Genomic DNA, 598 nt, shown 5'->3' with positions numbered 1-598 from the left:
TATGGCTCAGGCTATGGCTGTGGATATGGCCCTGGCTATGGAAGTGGCTGTGGATATGGCTCCTACTATAGGCCTGGATGCTGTGGCTGCCGACCATCTTGCTACAGAAGATGCTATTCTTGTTGCTAGAACATCCCCAGGAGAGGAGCAGTTGCTTCTGAACTGACACTTCTGAAGATAATGCTTCTTTAAAGACCCATGGCCAAGAAACTACGAATTTGTCCAAGCCTTTGACCTCCAGCTACACATTTTTAGAAGGCATCTTTGTGATCTGGAATCTGCAGTATCATCTTACTAGCTCTCAAATGTCAGTCTTTCCTCTCTTGCCTTCTGGTTCCGTTGTCTGAATGTGTTAATGGATGTAACATCTACAGCTGGGAACATAATTTGTTTTCAATAAAATGGGCCTTGGTTTGTAACAAACCTTTGTGTACTTGTTTGTGAGATATCCCTGCCGTGGCTTATCTTGAAAACTGAGTTAACTCTGCATTGGCTGAAGTTTAAGGATCACTTTGATTTGATAGGTGTGAACCTTCTTATTTTGCCTCAATAATGTCTTCCCTACATGTTTTCTCTGCGCATCTCAGGACTTCATTCA

General features: G+C 43.0%; 1 protein-coding gene across 1 annotated transcript in view; it reads left to right on the top strand.

Annotated features, from left to right (window-relative positions):
* The window catches only part of LOC113457975 (keratin-associated protein 6-2-like), a 518-nt gene extending 389 nt beyond the window's left edge, over nucleotides 1-129 (top strand). Inside the window, exon 2 of the mRNA XM_026787826.1 lies at nucleotides 2-129. Within this exon, the coding sequence (XP_026643627.1) occupies nucleotides 2-129 (128 nt within the window). The remainder of the gene's footprint in view (nucleotide 1) is intronic.
* Nucleotides 130-598: the final 469 nt, after the last annotated feature.

This window comes from Microtus ochrogaster, chromosome 2, assembly GCF_000317375.1.
Source record: "Microtus ochrogaster isolate Prairie Vole_2 chromosome 2, MicOch1.0, whole genome shotgun sequence".
Lineage (NCBI taxonomy): Eukaryota > Metazoa > Chordata > Mammalia > Rodentia > Cricetidae > Microtus > Microtus ochrogaster.
Note: the sequence above shows the minus strand (reverse complement) of the source record. Positions and strands in the feature narration are given on the sequence as shown.